Source organism: Podarcis cretensis, assembly GCF_951804945.1.
Source record: "Podarcis cretensis genome assembly, chromosome: 14".
NCBI classification, from domain to species: Eukaryota; Metazoa; Chordata; class Lepidosauria; order Squamata; family Lacertidae; genus Podarcis; species Podarcis cretensis.
The window spans coordinates 55751868-55771172 of NC_137183.1; the positions used below are offsets into that span (position 1 = coordinate 55751868).

The following is a 19305-nucleotide window of genomic DNA, read 5'->3' on the forward strand; positions in this document are numbered from 1 at the left end:
CAGATATTTTAACCACACCTGGCTGGCTTTAACAAAAAATATATATATTTATATATTCTTTGTTTGTGTTTTTAACAGCAATTCATCCTCCGGTGGGTCCAGGACAGACCAGCCCCATCCCGGTTGCCCTCGAGCGCGGAGAGGTCCGTGTTTCGGGAGCAGAAGGTCCAGGCCTGGGAGGACGGCCGCTACAAGCCCTCCACAAACTTCTCCAGCGTGTCCCCCCCTGTAGTGTCGCCCACCAGGGACAGCTCGTTGGGCAGCACGTTCCTGTTGGGCGGGTTGAGCTGGGGCAGCATGGCGCTCTGCTGCTCGGGGGTGCCCAGGTGCCCCTGCTGGTCCAGGGGGCCGGCCAGGGCCGCCACGGCCCCCAGCCCCGGGTGCGGGGAGCCAGTCTGCGGGGAGGCGTGGTGCGGCGAGGGCTGGATCCGGGGGGACGGGCTGGAATGTGGCGGCTGCGACTGGGGCCGCGGGGACTGGACCGGGGCGGGCGACCGCACCTGGCTGCTGAGGGAGGTGCTGAGCTGCTGCTGCTGCTGCCCAGGGAGGTGGGGGGCCGGCTGCGTCTGTCCTGAGAGCAGGTGCTGCTGCTGCTGCTGCTGCTGCTGGGGGCTCATGGGGTTGGGCTGCCCCGGGGAGCCCATCTGCTGCTTCATCTGCTGCTGCTGCTGGAGGATCCGCTGCTGCAGGGCCTGCTGGATGTTGGTGCTGCCCTCGGCGCTGCCAAGGCCGGGCTGCCCCCCCATTTGGTTCAGCTGCCCCATCGGGGCCATTTGGCCCAGGCCCCCCGCCTGGATGGAGAGGTGCTGCTGCTGCTGCTGCTGCTGCTGCATCCGCTGCTGCTGCATGGCTTGTGAGTAGCCTCCGCCCGGGCCCTGCGGCTGCGGGAACTGGCCGTGCGCAGCCAGCCCAGCCCCTCCTTGCTGCTGCTGCTGTTGTTGCTGCTGCTGCTGCAGCAACTGCCTGCGGATCATCTCCCGGTACTGCGGGCTCATGCTGGCCATGCCAGCGCCGTGGGCCGGGTTCATGATGCTGATGGGCTGGCCCTGGGGGCTCAAGCCCCCCATTCCCGGCTGCTGCAGTGGGACGCCTGGCCGCTGGACGCCTGCCTGCAGGGCGCTCAGGTTCTGCAAGCCGGTCTGAGGGTGCAGGCCTGCCGGCGGGGGTGGGGGCAGTGGGGGCGGCTGCTGCTGCTGCTGCAGTGCCGGCTGGGGCTGGGGCTGAATGCCAGGCTGGTTTGCTACGTACTTGGCTGTTCTCTGCTTGATGAAAGCCGCCATGAGCTGCGGGTTGGACTTGAGGATGTTGAGCACCTGCTGCTGCTGCTGCGGGGAGCTGGGAGACTTCAGAGTCCGCAGCAGCTCCTGCAGAGCGGCGTTGGGGGGGATGCTGCGAGGGGGCTGCTGGACGCCCGGCATGCGGGGGCCGGGCCCTGCCTGTGGCGTGGCGAGGGGCAGGGATGGCCGGGGCATGCCGGGCTGCAGGGGCTGCTGCGGGGCCAGGGGGGCCGCCTGCCACTGCCCGGCTGGCATGCTGGGCATGAGGGGGCCGCTCACAGAGCTGGGCCGGGGCACGCTCATGCCAGCCGCCTGCAGGGGGTTCACGGCGCCCACAGCCGGGCTCCCCATTCCTGTGCGGGCAGGAGGCAAGCCGTTGCTGCTCACCCGGTAGAGCTGCTGTTGCTGCTGCTGCTGCTGGGCCGCCTCGATCTCGATCTGCCGTGCCGCTTCCACGGCTCCGGGGGGTGGCTGGGCGGGCGGTGGGGGGGCCTGGGCCTGGGGAGCAGCCTTGCCAGTGGAGATGGGGGGCGGAGGCTGAGTCCTTGCCCCGGGAGGGAAGCCGGCTGGCGACATGTTGACGGGCGAGGGCTGGGGCGGAGGCTGGGGCGTCTGCGGGGTGCTTGGCTGCTGCGTGGGGGTCCCCGGCGTGGCTGAGGTAGGAGAAGGCAAACTTTGCTGAGGCACATTGCGGGTGGTCATGGTGGCCATCCTGCGGCGGATGAGCTGCGCCTGCTGCAGCCGGTGCTGGATCTGCTGCTGGCGGAGCTTGTGTTTGATGTTGATGCAGAAGGGCACGGGGCACTTGTTCTCTTGGCAGTGCTTGGCGTGGTAGCAGCACAGGGCAATCAGCTGCTTGCAGACGGGGCAGCCGCCGTTGGTCTTGCGCTTGCAGCCCTTGGTGTGCTGCACCACCCGCTTCATCTTCTGGCAGGACGGCAGCGAGCAGTTGGCGTTGCGGCACTGGCAGGCGTGGACCAGGGACTGGATGCAGCGCTGGATGCTGAGGCGGCGAGACTCCTGGGGGCTCTTGGACTGCTGCTCCCCCTGGCTGTTGCTGTCGTCGTCCAGGCCCAGGCCCCACTTGACCATCTTGTGCTCGTGGCTCTTGGTGTTGTAGCAGTTGATGCAGAGGTCGTAATCCTGGAAGCGGAGGAGAGGGAGGCAAAAGTCAGAGCTCAAACAGGGCACACACACGAGGGAGACCAGGCCCCAGAGGGGACCTGGGGGTCCTCAAACCCCGTCCGTCACAAATGTGGTGTCTGAGGCTGGGCTACACTCCCGGCTTGGCCTCGTAGCCATGTTGACACGCATCCCAACCACCCAAGAGACTTCCAAAGTCAGCCCTGCAACTGAAAGCAACCCAGATGCACATCCTTTAGACAAGGAGGCACATTTATATCATGGAATTATGCCGCTTCATAGAATCCTAGCGTTGTAGAGCTGGAGGGGACCCTCAGGGCCATTGCCGGAGGACCCCCTGATGCCATCCAAGCTCTGCTTAAAAACCTCCCAGGAAGGAGAGTCCACAACTTCCCAAGGGAGCCAACTTTGTGGACTTCAGAGCCAAATACAACTGTGACATGTAGTTGCTTGTGGTCAGTTTTAAAACATGAAAACAAAATCTGTCCCCCTGAAACAGAGAGCATTCCACACATGCTACTTGAGAAAGCAGGTTGTCTGTCCTGGTCATAGGAGCCACCCAGTTAATTGCCAAGGACACTGGAAGGGGAAACGAAGGCCCATGAGCCTCTCCGCAATGCAGAAGGCTGTCTGGCCTGAGGGAGATGCCCCAAGGGGCAGGAGAGAAGAAAGGATCAAAGTGCTTCATACGAAGCAATGCTACTGAGAAAACAGGAATGAAAACGTCCAGAGGCTCTCTGGGAAGCCTCTGCCCCCTTCTTACTTGACTGGGAGAAAGAGGCTGCCTGGCCTTGCAGAAGAGTCTCTCCACAGCACACTTCCTGTCCATGCCCTCAACTGCGTTCCCCAAGCAAGGATGTGATGCCATCCCTGGAGCCCGGAGCCCTCTGGCCAGCAGGTGCCCCCCAGCAGCCGGCAGACGCTCACCTCGCAGACTGTGCAGTGCCACCTGGTCTCCACATGGTGCTTGCACTCGTTGCAGGTGTAGACGAAGCGGTCCTGGCCCTGCGTGTGCAGCTCCACCAGCATGCAGAGCGTGGACCACTTGGAGCGGCGCAGCGAAGAGAACTCCCAGTGCTTGTCTCTGGCCAAGGTGAGGAAGGCATCCCGGCCGTCCATCAGGTCACAGCTGAGCATCGGGTCCGGATCCACGATGGGGGGCAAGGTGTTGACGACGGGCCCGGCATGCAGGTGGATGACAAAAAAGACCTGCAGGTGCGCAGGCCAAGGGACAGGTGAGCCTCAAGACACCTCCAAGGCGGGGCCTGGGGAAGGGGCTCCCTGCCCCTCGCAGCCCCCCGCCTGCCTTCCCATGGATGCCCAAAGCCAGTGCAGAGGGAGGGAGGGAAGGGTGTCTGCAGGTACCTCCTTATGCTTCTCCATGGTGGCATACAGCTTCTGGGAGAGGTCATTGGAGACGCTGGGCAGGGTGGGCTTCTTCTTGTTGGCTCTGCTGATGCTGCTCTTGTTCTTGTTGGTCTTCTTGTTGTTCTTCTTCTTGGCGTTCTTGCTGTCCCCCTGACTCCCCTGCAAGGCGGACACAGAAAGGGCTCAGCAGCTCCTCCCGCGTGGGGAGGAGGGAGAACGACACAGCGCATCTCACGCTCATAGAGAAACAGGAGGGTGTGCAATCAAGAGGGACAGAGATCTGAATGAATAGGGGCGGGGGCAGGAGTAACTGCCTGAAGAATGCCATTTCCCATTTAATCAAATTTTAGGAGGAACTCACATCCTGGAAAGCCAGGTACAAAGAATTTCTTAATCACCCTTTTTGTCTGATTTGTTCAGGCTTCAGGATGTCCCGCCCCCGCACACCCCATTGGCTGCTCCCAGGGAAGGGCTGCCTCAGTCTAGAACTTGCCCTGGATTCTCTGATCAGCTCTGGAGCTGGAAGAATGACATGTGCCTGTTATCATTCTCACTCACGGAATTTCTGCCCGCCCCAAGGAGCCAAGGCGGCCTGATTTCAATGCAGACCAGCAGAAACCTCCCAGCCTCCCTCAGCGCTCGGGACTCCAGTCACCTCCGTTGTTTCGCAGGCTGCCGTGCTTTCCTCCTTCTTCCTCTCCTCCTCCTCTTGTTCCAGCTCCTTAATGCTCTCTTCCAGCACGTTGGGCCAAAAGTCACCCTCAAAGTAAGGCAGTTCCTTGGCACTTGTCAGCCGGTCCTCTGTCGCTTGCTTGAAGATGTCCTGCAAAAACACCCCGAGAGGCTTAGTTACGATGGCGGACAGGATGACACCCCCAGCAGATGCAGCAGAGGCCCAGGATCCTACAGGGCAAGCTCCTTTAGCACAATCTGGTTCCTAGTACTTGTTCCTAGTACTTTCTTTCCTATGTCTCATTTCAGCTTGTTCACTATCTTTTGAATGTCTGCTCTGCTAAATGGGCCTTATTCCCCAGCAGATGGGTTTAGGATTGCAGCCAAAGCCTATTGCACACCAGGCATTTGTGAAAAAAATACATGCCACTGTGCTGAAGGTCATAAAATAAATACTCCTTTTCAATTAAAATATTAATAAACAGATGATGGTGATTTATTTATACCCTGCCCATCTGGGTGGGTTTCCCCAGCCCCACTCTGGGCGGCTCCCAACAAAATTTTAAAAGCATGATCAAACATTTAAAAATTCCCTAAACAGGGAATTCCCTAAAATACTAAAATGCCAAATTAGCTGTTTTTTTAAATTTCTAATATGGATGCTTAAAAACAACAACCCCCTTCTTAGCCTGAAGGAGCTGACCCTTAATCTCAGAGAGGCCTGGCCAGCCTGTCTCCCAGCTGCACCAGCAACCAGCCCCCCTTCCCCCTTACCTTGTAGTCATGAATGATCCTCTCCGCAAAGGCCTTGTCCAGCATCTTCTTGTACCATTCCTGCAGGCGCTTGGGCTTGGGGATTTTCTGGTCAGGAGGGTGGCAGTGGAAGATGTAATCATCCCCCTCACTTGGGGGGCAGGCCCAGATGTGGCCCGTCACGTACCTGGATGCCGCACAAAAGAATCCCAGTAAGGACTGTCCCACCCAGGATCTCAGGATGGCCTCTGCTGGGAAACTGCTCAGTTGCAGGCCAGTGTCACAAGGCTGTGCTTTCTGAGACTTACTGCCCAGGGATGCCTTGGGCCCACACCTGAAGGTATTACCGACCACAAACGGGAACATCCAAGGACCAGAGGGAGGCTTGGAAAGCGCATTTGCCCCCAGCCTTCCCTCTCCCAGTGTCCCCTGCATCAGCCTCCACCACCAGCCACCACAACCTGGGGGAGCTTCAACATCTGGCCGCTTCTGCAGCTGTTTCTGCTGTGGCTCAGAGTTGAAGCAGACCAGCAATGTTTCCAGAACTAGTGCATGGGACCTTGTGGCCAGAGCACCAGACAACACACTTTTTTTTTACTGAAAAGCCTTCATAATAACAATAATATTTTTGTATTTATACCCCGCCCTTCCCAGTTCAAAAAACCGGGCTCAGGGCGGCTAACAACAAATTTAATACACTTAATTGATGCAACAGAAAACAGCATAAAATACAGTATAAAACGTGAATAACAATAAATTCAGAATTCAAGAATCAATTTAGGGGGGAAATCCATCCAATAAACATTAGATGATCACCAGGGCTAGCTGGCTAAATTAGTCCGATTTGGGCCGGTGAGGAGACCAGGGGAGAATTAGCTGTGGGATCCCAGAGCGGGTAATCTTCATAAAAAGGGGAGGGGGAGGGAAGGAAGGGGAATAAAAGATCAGGCTAAGTTCAAATTGAAAGCCAGGCGGAATAGCTCTGTCTTACAGGCCCTGCGGAAGGAAGTTCAATCCTGCAGGGCCCTAGTCTCATGGGACAGAGCATTCCACCAGGTTGGAGCCATCACTGAGAAGGCCCTGGCCCTGGTGGAGGATAGCCTGACTTCCTTAGGGCCCGGGACTTCTAAACTATGGTTATTCATGGACCTATTCTTCTAAACTATGGTTATTGATGGACCTTAAGGTCCTCTGCGGGGCAGACCAGGAGAGGCAGTCCCATAGATACAAGATGACCCCACTTCACAACGCAGGAGCAAGCAGCACGTAATGAGGCAGAACCCCCCCCCCCGATGTGCCGATGCAAAGACACCACAACAAAACACTCACCCCAGTTTCTTGACGTATTCCAGATAGCCAATAAGGATTTCATGATAGACTGCAGTTCGCAGGCATCTTGGGCGGAAGAAATGAATGCTATCTAAGTAGGAGATGTAAACACGCCTGTGACAAAAGGGAAGAGAGAGTTTGTGGAGTTGTGCTTGACAGCTATGTGGTTGTCCCCAAATGACAGAGTTGGAAGGAGAGTTGCCTACTGGGCCCCATCGTCATCACAATTCAAATGACCTACAATTTCAGGATGTGTGTTTTTAACGTGTGGACAGAGCTAAATTGCATGGAGACCTAAGCAACAAAATTTGCATGCAGACCTAAGCAACAAAATTTTTGACATCTGGGAACAAGAGAGAAGAGAAGGAGACTTCCGGTTCGCTGTGGAGGTTAATGGCGGCGAGCTCCATGTCGTCCGCTTAAGGGACGACACGGTCCAGGCAAATAGAGGCTTGGACTTCATTTCGGTGGACAAAGCAAAAAAAAGAGGAGTGATTTTTTACGTTAATCCTGCACTAGAACCCAAATTGATTCAGAAGGATGAAAAAGGTAGGAGTTTAATAATACAAATAAAAATTCAGGGAGAGAAGGTGATCTTGGTAGGAATTTATGCACCCAACGAGAAAAAAGCAGTCTTTTTCAAAAAACTGGAAACAGAATTACTTGAATTTGCAGATCAAAAGATGATTTTAATGGGAGATTTAAATGGAGTCCCATTATTAGAAAAAGATAGATCAGCTAGAAACAAAAGAAGGCAGATTACCAAAGACTTTTTTTGATTTGGCTCAAACTTTGAATTTGATAGATATATGGAGAACAAGACATCTGTTTGACAAAGAGTTCACTTATTATAGCAATGTTTATGACAGTAGTTCAAGAATAGACTCTTTCTGGATATCCAAAGTGTTGGAACCTCGAGTTAAAAAAATTGAGATCAATCGCAGGACATTTTCAGATCATAATTCCTTGACAATGGAAATACAAAAAGAAAGCCAAATTTCATTCAGATGGAGACTGAATGAAGATTTATTAGATGATCAAAAATTTATGGATAAAGCTAAAAAGGCCTTGAGTGATTATTTTGAAACAAACACGCAAGGACAGACAAAATTGCAGACGATCTGGGATGCAAGTAAGGCGGTAAGGAGGGGACTGTTTATACAACAAAACTCATTTAAAAAGAAATTGAAAGAAAAAAGGGAAAAAGAGATTTTAGATGAAATTGTGAATAAGGAGAAACAATTGTAAAAGAAAGCAAATAAAGAGCCAGTCAAATAGGCAATTAGAATATTACAAACACAATATTCTATGATAGTTAATGAGGAAATTAGCTGGAAAATAAAAAGAATAAAACAAAAATATTTTGAGCATGCCAATAAATCAGGAAAACTGCTAGCATGGCAGTTGAAGATAAGTGAACAAAGGATCTCCATAAATAAAATTAATATAAATGGAATGATCACAGATAAGCTGAAGGAAATAAGAGCAGCATTTGTAAAATATTTCTCAGATTTATATAGGAAAGGGAAGGATTTTTTTTTTAAAAAAAATAGAGGAATATATTAAAAGCAGTAATCTACCGAACATAAAAGAGGAACAAATGGTGATCTTAAACACTCCAGTAACAGTTGAAGAAATGTTAGAGGCAATAAAATGGACAAAAATTGGCAAGTCTCTTGGTCCAGATGGATTAACGGCAAAGTACTATAAAAAATTAAGTGAACAATTGGTAAACCCATTGAAAGATGTTATGAACGAGATTTTAAATACAGGTGAAATTCCAGAAACATGGAAAGAGGCTTATTTTACAGTAACTCCAAAACAAGATTCAGATTTACTGCAAATTAAAAATTATAGGCCTATCTCATTGTTAAATAATGATTATAAATTATTTGCAAATATTTTAGAATGAAAAAAATATTAAATGAGTATATACATCAAGATCAGGCAGGATTCCTCCCAGGTAGAAAAATGAAAGAGAATATAAGAAATATTCTGAATGTAATAGAATACCTGGAGGTCAAAAATGAAAAGAAAGCAGCAATGATGTTTATAGATGCCGAAAAAGCTTTTGACAATGTCTCTTGGAATTTTATGACAAAATTACTTGAAGAAATTAATTGCGGACCCAATTTTTTAAAAGGAATACAAGCAATATATTCAGAACAAAAAGCTAAATTAATTGTAAATCAGGTGATAATGGCTGATTGTAAGATACAAAAAGGAACTAGACAAGGTTGTCCATTATCACCGCTTTTGTTCATCCTGGTCCTGGAAGTACTTGCTAGAAATATAAGAGCAAACAAAGAGATCAGTGGGATAAAAACTGGGAAAAGTGAGTTCAAATTGAAAGCATATGCTGATGATTTAGTGATTACAGTAGAAGATCCAAAAAACTCTCTCCCTAGAGTTATAGAAAAGATTCAAAAATTTGGGGAAGTGGCAGGATTTAAATTAAATAGAAATAAAACCAAGTTATAAGTAAAAGATTTGAAGGAAGAAGAGAAAAAAGAGTTGGAGCAAAGCATTGAGATAGAAGTCCATAAAAAAGTAAAATATTTAGGGATATGGTTAACTGCAAAAAATATAAATATTTACAAAGATAATTATGAAAAAGTGTGGCTTGGGATAAAAAGAAATTTAGAATTTTTGGCATCTGGGAACAAGACAGACGAGAAGGGGAGAAAGAGACAAAAATGGAAGCAAGGCAAAATTCAGGAAAATGTGTCTCACTGGCAAGGCCCTTCCTTTCCTGGAGCCCCAACGGAAGCAATGCCCCACGTACCTGGTGTTTGGGGGTGGGCAATCCCAACCGTATTCCTGCACATGCATGCCAAAGAAGCAGACGTCCACGCCATCTATCTCTTCAAAAGCAAAGAGAGCCTTTGTGCGATAGGGGAAGGACTCGGCCATCTCACGAGAGTCTACAAATCTGAAGGAAAGAGAATGCCGTCACCAGCCACTTCATTGCAAACATACTCCTCGGGGACTACTAGGATGGGCTGATTATCAATGGCAACAGAGCCCTGGCTATTCTCAAGGAAACCTTCCTATACGATTAGGTTATGAATGAAAGCTAGACGGGAAACAGGCAGCTATCTTTGGAACAGGCCACTTAGGCTTTGTACTGAGGGAACTGGGAATGTTTCGCCTGGAAATGAGGAGGTGGCCCCCTACAAGAAACGTCTGACCTCTGTCATTGCCAACAAGGGTTTTGCCACCAAGTACTAAGTCATCTTTTGCAAAGGGATCAAAAACTTATTTCACTCATTATAATGCACAGCAATCTCTGACTTTTTTCTTCTGGGTTTCTGGGGTTTTTCCTGTTGTTATTCTGTCACTCACAGCTACAACAAAACTACAATTAAAATTATGGACTGGTCATTTCTTTGTCAGAGGGCAAACGGGCAAATTTAGCAGAGGATCAAATACCCGCCCCCCACTGTACAATAGCCATCTTCAACTATCTTTAAGGGCCGTCACATGGAAGATGGAGGTAGCGTGTTTTCTGCTGCTACACAGGGCAGGGCACAAACCAAAGGATTCAAGTTACGAGAAAGAAGATGCCGACTCAACATCAGGGAGACCTTTCTGACCGTATGAGCTGTTCAACTGTGGAACAGACAGATTCTCCGTCCTTGGAGGTTTTTAAGCAGAGGTTGGACGGCCATCTCTCATGGAAGTTTTTGCAGGGGGTTGGACTGAATGACCCTCAGGGTCCCTTCCAACTCTACAGCCCACTGGCTAGGCTCTTGCATGAAAACAGCTGAAAATGACCATATTTGGGGAATTTCCCCCAAGCTGATTCCAGCTCTATGTGCTGCTGCTATGCACTCAACCAGGTCTTCTCCTCACCTGCCTGTAAAGCACATTTAAAAAAAGATTCTATGGAGATAAAATGCTAATAAAAAGGTAAAGGGACCCCTGACCATTAGGTCCAGTCGCGGACGATTCTGGGGTTCTGGTGCTCATCTCACTTTATTGGCCGAGGGAGCCAGCGTACAGCTTCCAGGTCATGTGGCCGGCATGACTAAGCCGCTTCTGGCAAACCAGAGCAGGGCATGGAAATGCTGTTTACCTTCCCGCCAGAGCGGTACCTATTTATCTCCTTGAACTTTGACATGCTTTTGAACTGCTAGGTTAGCAGGGACCGAGCAACGGGAGCTCACCCCGTCGCGGGGATTTGAACCGCTGACCTTCTGATCGGCAAGCCCTAAGCTCTGTGGTTTAACCCACAGTGCCACCCGTGTCCTTGAAAATGCTAATAGTATAGTATAATTAAGAATTAATATTTCTGTAGTCAGAATAAATGAAATGGTGCAGATGACAACTGTTTCAATAGTTTGGTAACCATGTGCGCCTGCTGAGGAAGGCCAGAACTCACCTGGATTTCATCCCCGGTTTCACTTCCACCGTTTTATCTGAGCTGGCCACCACTCTCACAAACACTTCGCCAGCTTCTGGGTGATTCTGCCGTCGCAAAAATTTATTGACTCTCTCTTCCAAATGGTTTCCTAGGCGGGTGGTCTGCAACCCTAGAGGGGAAAGTGCAAGGAAAGAGCTGTGGGAGGAAGTCATCCTTGGGAGGCAAAGAGAGCGCATCCAGGTCACACTTAGAAAAAGGTAGGGCTTGATCCCTTTGCTGTGCTCCCTTTGCAACCAATGGGGAAAGGTAGTTTGGGTCGGGCTCAAAGCCAGCTTTGAAAAAGGAGCTGAGAAGAACTGAGCAGGAAGCCAAGGGGAAGGCAGGGAAGTGTTTGTGTCTGAAGGCTCCGTGGGACAAGAACATTTATCTGGCTAGCAAAGGCATGTTGAGTCCTGCCTACTTTCTGAAGTGGCACAATGCATAAATAGTGAATCTTGCCCTCTCGGGTGTGGAGACTCCTGGCAGCATCAAGGGCCATTCTTTTCACATTTCCCTTTTCAAGGTCTACCTCCCTCTGAACCCTAAACATGTTTATACTCCTCTCTACAAACTATGCCTTCTCCGTTTTTAGCCAACTTTCCCACTTATTTCAGCAATTTCCCTTAACCTTACCACAGCCTCCAAAATAAGTTACTATCCCACAACAATCTGGTACTAACTTGCTTACTTAGACACCCAATGTAAATCCTAAAAGATCCCAACTCAATTCGAAATACTTTGGCGATATCAGCAAACTTGCCACTTCACTGCTCATCCCTGACAAGATCATTTGTGAACATGTGAAATACCACCAGTCCCAGAACAGATTCTTGGGGACTCAAATTCCTATTTCCCTTATTTGCGAGAAAGTCTGTTCCCTTCTGTCTCTCCTGCTCCCTGCTCAGAAGAGGGTCCTGCCCTCTGATTCTGTGACTGCTACATCTGCTCAGTAGCCTTTGGAGAGTATCAACATGATTAATTGGACATCACAACAGTCAACCTACAACTTATTTGATGTTATCCACGTACCAGTGCTGGGCATATTCTGTTTATTTGTAACAGATTACATGCTTTTACTTTAGTTTTAAAACTGCACCCTTGATTTTCCATTTCGACTGAAGCTTCCCTGCAGGATCTGGCCCAACAGCACCCTTCCCCCGCAAGGTTACTTTTCAAAAATGGAGACCTTAGAAAGGTGCATAGGGGATGCATTAAGACACTGTATTAAAAGCATCTTCATATACAACTAAGGAGGCCACAGACTTACTTTTGGCACTGAATTTGTTTTCTTTGCGTGTTCGACCAGTTTTCTTCAAGCAGTTGTCACAGACAAAGCTAAAACCACAACGGAGAGCTAGTAAGTTTATGAAAGTTAATATAGACGCAAACACAGTGAACACAGTGGCAGCCAAAAACCTCTCGGTGTTTCAGCCGCTTCTTCCTGGGACTGGGCCTATCATCAAGGTGGGGCTCCAGCCCACGCCAGCCCATTTTTGGGGGGCTCAAGCTCCAACCCTTCTGGCTTTCAGGGTGGCATTTTAGCAGGTTGTGCTGCCACCAGACTGGGCTTAGTTTTGGTGCTGCCTGGCAGATCATGGGCAAGATTGCCATGTTGTCTATTGACAACTGGGCAACACCAAACCTCAACCCAACCTGGCGGCAGCTTTGGCAGGATCTCCAAACGGGCACATCCAACACCTGGCAGGGCAGTTCTTCTGGAGGGGAGACGCCACAGCACCTGAGTGCTGAGAAACCGGGTGGGCCAAAGACCCTCTCTCCCCTACACTCCTTTAGAGGTCACATGGCTGAAACTGCAGTATCAAAAGACTTTGTGCTTGAACTGATCTCGTGTGAATGCCCTGGGGCCTGTGTGGCATCACCAACACGGACTGGAGCCCCCTTCCTTCTGTTTTCCTCTGACCCATTCATCTATCACCCTTCTGGCAATGGACAAAGTGCATACAAAAGCCTATGCTTTGAGAAACTTGTTGGCAGCGAGGTGCCCCAAAACAAGGCAGAGAGTGAATGACAGGGAGAAACTGCTGAGAGGGCTGGGACTGGGCATCCCATGGGAAAGCAGAAGATGCCACTCGCTGGGTCTTTCAGGGGCATCAGCAGAGAGGGAGTCCTCTGGCTCAAGACCCCAAGGGGACTCGACCCCAAGGCGCTTAGGCAAATGCTGAGCTCCCAATCAAAACTTTGCATCTTTGCCAGACTGAAGGCATTGTTGTCTCAAATCATTTGAACTGAAACAGAACCTAGGAAGTTTGCTAAAGCTTCACCAGCCCAAACCCCGGCACCTTTCGAAGCTACTCACCCTGAAGGCCAAATAATGTCATAATGCAACACACAGATCTGGTGCATCTTCCGGCCACATTCCTTGCAGTCCACAAAGCTGAGGGAGGAAAGCAGGCAAGAGAACGAGCCTTGGTTTTCTTAAAGCGAAAATGTGGAAGCACAAAGAGGAGCCAGAGAATACTTCCGTAGTCACAAAACTTTAAATAATAACATAAATAATAACAATATTTTAAATATCTGAGTATTATGAGGAGATTATTAACTCACTTCCTCCCTGAAGTTTGCAAAATCTTTCACTTGGCTTTGCAACCAAGAATAAGAAAGGGCGATTTGAGCAACGTGTAATATTTTATATTGTCAGTATATTTCTTTAAAATATAGTTTTCTTGGAATTTGGATTTTTACAAGGTTGAGGAGCCTCAGTGGACAATAAATATGAAATACAACGACAGTGGGCAATCTTGTTAAACATACCAGATATTCTCTGGGACACTCATGTTTGGCATTAGTAATAAAAAGCATTTTTATAGCGCTGGGTGTAAAGTCCTATCATGTCCAGCTTATGCTTTGCAATTTATACGTAAAACCATGAAGAAAAAGTTCAAAGATGGAAGGCCGGAACGGGCATTTCATGGAAACACCATTAAATCTTTCCATTGTTTGCAACGTAAGAGCATCATGTCTTACTGACTCCCTGGGACACTGCTGGAGCAGTCAAATTAGAAACATTGCAGAAACATTGGGAGTGGAGCTGCAATACTTGCACCCATCAGCAGATGGTACCAAGACAACAGATTTGGCACAAAGAGCGCAGAGCAGCTCTGCTACGTCAGAACAAAGCGCCACCACGAGGCAAACGGAAACAGAAGCAGCTCCTGCTTAGGGCCAGATGGCAAGAGAGCCTGTGTGCAGGTGCCGTGCGCTTGCTAACCAGGCAAAAAGCACACATGACACAGGCGGGGATCTCCACAAACAATGATGAGGTCCTAATCTTTCCCAAATGAACCAGAATCAGGCCTCCGGCAGCTCTGTTTGGACTGGGTAATGAGCATCCACACCTGAGACATAACTCAGACCATAAGAGGAAATACTGAGTTGTGTGTGGCTAGTAATCAGGGAGGATGCAATAGGGAAACAGCAGCACAAAAGGCAAAATTATATTGAATTAGTTCGTTTTGGTTTAAGCAGAAACAGCCGCAAGCGAAGGATCTGCAGCTGATCAGCAACTGCTGCTGGAATCTAAATAGTTCACTCCACGGAGTCACAGGCGCTAATGTGTCTTTACGACATCAAGGCTAATGTGGTACAATAAACTGCCTGCCTCTGCAATTCCTTTGACTCGACAAGGCAAAGCCTGGCTCATGCTACTTCTAGCCAAGGACTTTTAAAAAGTGTGAAAAAGGGCTCCATGCTGAGATGTCTTGATACTTACGGCTCTGGGTCTAGTGTATCATTTTTCTTCTTCTCAAACTGATCTTTCGATATTGTTCTGCAGAAAGAGACACAGAGTAAGTTAAGTCTTGCACTTTGCTCCGCTTCATCCTAGCCAGGGAGCACCTCTTCCGAAAAAGGCATCTGCAGAGGCAGGGACTCCTTCAGGACACTCCCAAGAGCAAGTTTTAACCCTAATAAGGAGGATGTGGGGAGAAGGCAGCTCCCAGGTCTGGGAAGGGTGCAGTTTGCCGCTTTGGGATGGGGTCGCACTCCCCCTGGAGGAAGAGGGTCGTAGCCAGGGTACCCCTGGATCCAAGGGGTCTGAGGAAGGTAAAAGGGGCCTCCAAGGCAAGGAGTGCCTGTTCCCAGCTCTGGCTGACATTCCTGGGCAGGGATAGCTTGGCTATGGCAATTGGCTATGGCAATCCACACCCTGGTGCCTCGTGTCTGGAATACTGCAATGTGCTCCATGTGGGGCATCCCTTGAACCAGGTCCAGGAGCCTCAGCAGCAGCCCACCAAGGAATCAGGACACCCATTCCGAAGGAGCTGCACAGGTGGCTGGATGGCTCCCAAACCAAGTTCAAGGTGCTTGTTCCAACACACAAAGCCCATCACGGCTCAGGACCTAGATATTTGACGATTCACTTGCTCCCATGTGGACCTGCTCATTTGTTATGACTCTGTGTTTGCAGCCTCTATTAGGATGCAGCCTGGGAGAGGCATTCTCAGGGCCGGTGTCCCCATTATAGAGCGCTCTCCTCTCTCAGGGATGGCTGGCCCTGGAGGGTTTGCAGCATTTATTCGCTCAAGCTTTTGCACTTGGCTAATTTTTTATGGGTAGAGACAGCATGCCTTCCCATTGGATCCACGGGACTTGTGCTATTGACATATTCAATATGTCAATTGCACAATTTGTGCAATTTATTGCTGTGTATAATTTAGAGTCTATATTTTATATTGTACCTTGCTCTGGGATTATTTGAAGGAAGAGAGGGCCATAAACCTTTTAAACAAGCAAACCTTCGAACTAAATAATTGCCAGCCCAGTTATCCACACCAGCTATGACAGGCTAACTATTAGCTAGTAAGAGCAGATCCCAAGTCAACTCTATTCTTGAAGCCAATTTGAGAAAACACTTAGGCTATCATGTAGGTTAATGACAATACAGAAAGCTGCCAAGGGACATGGCAGCGAAGGGGCTTACAGGTCAGAGGGTCACCTAAGCAAGCATCACACCTACGGAGAATGAACAACATTCAAAGGAGTTAAGTTTTGGGCATCTTGCCTGGGCATTGAAAATGTGCTCTTAATTCACTTTTCGAAATCTTTTCAACCAGCCTAGATTATTAACCACAAATTGCAGAACACGGGGCTGAAGGCTGAGGCACAAGGGTTTACCCAAGGCCGCTAAGTGTGTGAACTGGGGCCCTTCCGTGGGAACACTCTTGAACTTCTAAGTGCAATGCAATGCCAGCTCGCTATGCTCCTTTGTTCTCCCGGCAAAGGCTGGGAGATGCAGCTTTCTTGGGAGTGAACGAGACTCCAAAGCCAAGCAGAAGTTGCACCTGGGGGGCTGCACCCTGAATGAGAAGCGCATCTCTTCCTGCTGCACCCAAGGCCACGACGGAACGTGTCCTCTCATTACTCTGACCCGGCATTTAAAGAAAAGAAATTACTTACGTTTGTGGCTGGGCAGGGTCATCACCAAGGGTAACGTTTTCCCCCTGGATTTCAGTGAAACATCTCTCACAGAAGTGATACCTGTCAGCAAGAAGGCCATATTTGGGTGAACTGGTCCATCAAAACACAGAGCAACCCAAGCAAGGGAGCCACCAATCAGAGCAGGGCAGAGATCACCAAGGCGAGAGGAGGGGGAGCGTCGTTGGTTGGTCGATTGATGGGTCAGTGTGGCCAATGAGGAGGAGCAGAGGGGAGGGAAAGGGACAAACAGCACAGACAGAAGTAGTAAGAGACAGACACCAGGACACGGCAGAGCAGAAAGGCACGGCCAAGAGCGCAGGGGAGCATTCGGTCGCATTTCAGCCGCCACAGGCCACCGCTGGTGACCAGGAGAGGCTCTGGAGCAGACTTCCAAGGGCATCCATTTCAGAATTTGGATCCAATTCTCAGGTCAGGTTTTAAGAAGCAAGCAGTCTCACAGTAGCCAGAATCATGAGACTGCCATTATTTTATTAAAGCCACAGAAGCAGGAACAATTTCAACATTGCCAAATGCATTAAAGCATTCAAGATTGAAAACCTTGCGTTAAATGTGACCAGCTGCTCAATTAAAATGTAGTAGAACACAAATGACACCCAATTCATACTCCAGACAAACATTTAACAGAAATGCATTTCTATCGCTCAGTGTTTCCAGTCACGTGTGTAAACTTTATAAACTACATCGTTTATATTGTAATTAAATACAATATAATTAAAAAAGTAGATCAAGGCTTTGCAAACTGAAACAGGAACTTGTGAAAAATTTTGTGAACCAAACTGAACTGGTCAGTCTTCCACATCCCTTGCTGCTTTTAAGTAATCCAAGAAGGTTAAAAGCCAAGGTCTCTTTCAGACACAAACCTGCGTTCGAATAAGGCCCAAGTCCATATTTCTTGTTTTGCTCTGGGTAAACTGGAAGCAAAACTATCCCTTCTAAGACAATCTTGACTAAATGTTTGGAAAGGGTATGAACTGAAACACCAAAGAAGGTAAGAAACACAGGCTAGGGCAATCCATGGGGGGTGGGGGGTGGGGCACAGAGACACACCGGGATGCCTTGAGACAAACAGAGGAAACAGGTGGGAGCAGTCAGGGCAGCGTCAGCCGTCTGAACACCACAGCTCTCCACTCTGGCCACCACAATGAACCAACCAAGGGGAGATGAGAACGCCGTTTCCTGGGAGGTCCTTACATACACACACACACACAAATGTCCACAGGATGAGAGTCTCCTGGGACTATCTCATTCAAGGGGAGAGAGGCTCTTATCGAAACCTACGGAGCAAGTCTGTTCCCGGAAGACAAGCTAGCAACCAAGAGCTATTCAGAAAACCAGGGGCCGGTGATGATTTTCAGGCATCAGAAGTGCCTCCCCAGGGAGAAAGCAGCAACAGACAGGGCCCCCGCTCCTCCATAGGGGACCCAGTGAGCAAGAGAGGGGGGTGGGTGGCCTTGACAGCAGGGTGCACAACTGACAGCAACCAGAGGGAGGAATTATTAAAACCAGGACTTTGCCTAAGGCCTCCATTCACTAGTTCACGATTTTTAAATTATGACTATGTGCGCAATCACTGAATAACTACAAAAAATTTAAAACTCCAGGATTCCTGGGCAATATAAGAGTGCATTCTGCTCAGAAGTACCGTATTTTTTGCACCATAACACTCACTTTTTTTCCTCCTAGAAAGTAAGGGGAAATGTCTGTGAGTGTTATGGAGGGAATGCCTACGGGTGGCATGCCTACGGATTTTCCTCCTCTAAAAACTACGTGCGTGTTATGGTCGGGTGCGTGTTATAGAGCGAAAAATACGGTAATCCACGTTGAGTTCAGCTGATTTGCTCCCAGGTAAGCGGGTGGCGCTGTGGGTTAAACCTCAGCGCCTAGGACTTGCTGATCGCATGGTCGGCGGTTCGAATCCCCGCGGCGGGGTGCGCTCCCGTCATTCGGTCCCAGCGCATGCCAACCTAGCAGTTCGAAAGCACCTCGGGGTGCAAGTAGATAAATAGGGACCGCTTACCAGCGGGAAGGTAAACGGCGTTCCGTGTGCTGCACTGGCTCGCCAGATGCAGCTTGTCACGCTGGCCACGTGACCCGGAAGTGTCTCCGGACAGCGCTGGCTCCCGGCCTATAGAGTGAGATGAGCGCACAACCCTAGAGTCTGTCAAGACTGGCCCGTACAGGCAGGGGTACCTTTACCTTTAAGCATTTATAGGATTGCAACCTAAAAACCCACCTTTCCAGGAAGTTTTTGGAACAACCTGCTAGTCCCAATATGGTACAGTGGTACCTTGGTTTATGAACTTAATCCATTCCGGAAGTCCGTTCTTAAACCAAAGTGTTCTTAAACCAAGGAATGCTATCCCATAGCAGAATTTACAAATGGAACACACTGAACAGGAAGCAGAACCATAGCTGTCAACTTTCAGATTTGAAAATAAGAGATCAGCAGCTTTGAAAATAAGGGATCAGCAGCCTCACTTGTCCCGGGGACAGTCTATGGGATATGTAACAATCCGGGATAGCAGCGGGAAGCGGCGCTGGAATAAGGGAATTTCCCGCAAAAAAAGAAAAGGTTGACAGCTATGAGCAGAACGTGTTCTGCTTCCAAGGCAAAGTTCACAAACCAAAACACCTACTTCTGGGTTTGCAGCGTTCTTAATCCAAGTTGTTCATAAACTAAGCTGTTCTTAAACAAAGGTACCACTGTGTTGTAAATAAGCCAATGTGAAATTGCCACCTCTCCTTCCTTCCCCTTCTCTTGATTTTCGCTCTCTCTCTTTTATTTTGACTCATGAGTTTCCAAGCGACATGCAGCCCACCAGCCAAGGAGCTTGCCAGGGGATACCTTCACTAAATCACCGCAATAGTCCAAGCCCCAAGTGGGGTGGGGAGCTTTTCTGA

General features: G+C 49.3%; 1 protein-coding gene across 3 annotated transcripts in view; it reads right to left on the reverse strand.

Moving 5' to 3' along the window:
- Positions 1-23: 23 nt before the first annotated feature.
- CREBBP (CREB binding lysine acetyltransferase) overlaps positions 24-19305 on the reverse strand; it is a 61978-nt gene continuing 42696 nt past the window's right edge. For all 3 annotated transcript variants that reach the window (XM_079952944.1, XM_079952943.1, XM_079952945.1), the window contains 12 exons: positions 16363-16443; positions 14678-14734; positions 13265-13342; positions 12215-12282; positions 10927-11077; positions 9328-9474; positions 6543-6656; positions 5235-5400; positions 4444-4611; positions 3786-3947; positions 3348-3629; positions 24-2420 (listed from right to left, as the gene is read on the reverse strand). In XM_079952944.1, coding sequence (XP_079809070.1) covers positions 189-2420; positions 3348-3629; positions 3786-3947; positions 4444-4611; positions 5235-5400; positions 6543-6656; positions 9328-9474; positions 10927-11077; positions 12215-12282; positions 13265-13342; positions 14678-14734; positions 16363-16443 — 3706 coding nt within the window. In that variant the 3' untranslated portion in view covers positions 24-188. The remainder of the gene's footprint in view (positions 2421-3347; positions 3630-3785; positions 3948-4443; positions 4612-5234; positions 5401-6542; positions 6657-9327; positions 9475-10926; positions 11078-12214; positions 12283-13264; positions 13343-14677; positions 14735-16362; positions 16444-19305) is intronic.